The sequence below is a fragment of the Meleagris gallopavo genome, unplaced genomic scaffold (genome assembly GCF_000146605.3).
Source record: "Meleagris gallopavo isolate NT-WF06-2002-E0010 breed Aviagen turkey brand Nicholas breeding stock unplaced genomic scaffold, Turkey_5.1 ChrUn_random_7180001848915, whole genome shotgun sequence".
NCBI lineage: Eukaryota > Metazoa > Chordata > Aves > Galliformes > Phasianidae > Meleagris > Meleagris gallopavo.
Genome location: NW_011116283.1, coordinates 1 through 1,353, shown reverse-complemented (window position 1 = coordinate 1,353; position 1,353 = coordinate 1). Strand labels below are relative to the sequence as shown.

The window sequence follows — 1,353 nt, the reverse complement described above, 5'->3', positions numbered from 1 at the left end:
ACTGCCGAAGGAGCGGCGGGGAAGGCGGGGTAGGGAGGGGGGTAGGCAGGCACTGACCCCGCGGGCAGCGCTCCGATGCTCTTTAATTATTGCAGCGTTAAGGGGGGCAGGCGCAAATCCGCACGGCGACGGGACTCGGCCAGGGGTCCCTGTGTGGGTCCCCACTCAGCTGGGGGGCGTTGGGTTTTCGGGCCCCCCAGGGAGGCTGAGCCCCCTCCCGGTGCTGAGGAGCAGCGGGGATGGGGATGGGGGTGGGGTCACGTCCCCAGCCTGGCACCACGCAGCACGAGGGTCCCTGTGTCCCCATAGGGGTTCACCTGCATGGCTCAGCCACGTGGTGTGAGGGTCCTCGTGGGGCATCATCCACATGGCTTGGCTGCATGAGATGAGGATCCCATGGGATGTCCATATGGCTCACCCACATGGGATGAGGATCCCCGTGGGTCTCGGTCCACACAGCTCAGCCTCACGGCACAGGGGTCCCCATGTCCCCATAGGGGTTCACCAGCATGGCTCATCTAAACAGGATGCGGATCCCCATGGGGCACCGTGCACACAGCTCAGCCACATGGGATGAGGATCCCATGGGGCACAGCCCAGCACCTCATTCTGCAGGCAGACGACGGTGCCATTTTCAAACCAGTCTGACTCCCTCTAGCTTCCCGACCCACTGCCCCGCATCCAAGTGGGGTGCAGCCCCTGCCTGATGGCCCCGAGGATGTTGGTGAGGTGCTGCACATCCACCTCCAGCCGCTGCTCCTCGTCCTCCTGCCCCGCACACCAACCGCCTCCCCCTGCCCACACTGCACTGACACAGCACAGCAGTGCCGGTGGGGGCACAGCACGAGGTCCGGCAGGCCCCCAAAGCCCCCCAGCACCGAACTGTGCGCGGCTGCAGTGCAGTGACCCCACTCTGGACTGCGGAGGAGCCATGCTGGGCCGAGCTCACTGCGTGGGCATGAGCCACGTGGAGACACGAAGCCACACACGGACACAGCCACGACACACGTGTGCACATCCACGGCACACTCATCACTCCCTTCCCACAGTCTCTGTTTATTACTCGGTGCTACAGGAACAGGGGAGGCCCTAGTGGCAGCCAGGCAGCTCGAGGCGGTAATGGATGAGATAGAAGCAGATGAGGCTGGAGAACAGAGACGGGCTGGTTTCGGCCACCTTCCTGAAGCCCTGCTTCTCATACAGCCGCTGGGCCACCAGCTGCACCGTGGAGGTGTACAGCACGACAGCTTTGTATCCCTGCGCCCGGGCGAAGCGCAGCACCTCCCCGCACAGCGCCTTGGAGACGCCACGGCCACGGTGATCCTTGCTGACCGACATCCGCTTCAGCTCCAG

The 1,353-nt window shown here is 64.6% G+C and overlaps 1 protein-coding gene across 1 annotated transcript; it reads right to left on the bottom strand.

Moving 5' to 3' along the window:
- Positions 1 to 1,040: 1,040 nt before the first annotated feature.
- LOC104915740 (putative N-acetyltransferase 8B) lies at positions 1,041 to 1,350 on the bottom strand (the record flags this gene model as incomplete). Its single annotated transcript, XM_010726663.2, has 1 exon — positions 1,041 to 1,350. A coding segment is annotated over one exon (261 nt), but the record flags the coding sequence as incomplete, so codon positions are not given.
- Between the last annotated feature and the right edge of the window lie 3 nt (positions 1,351 to 1,353).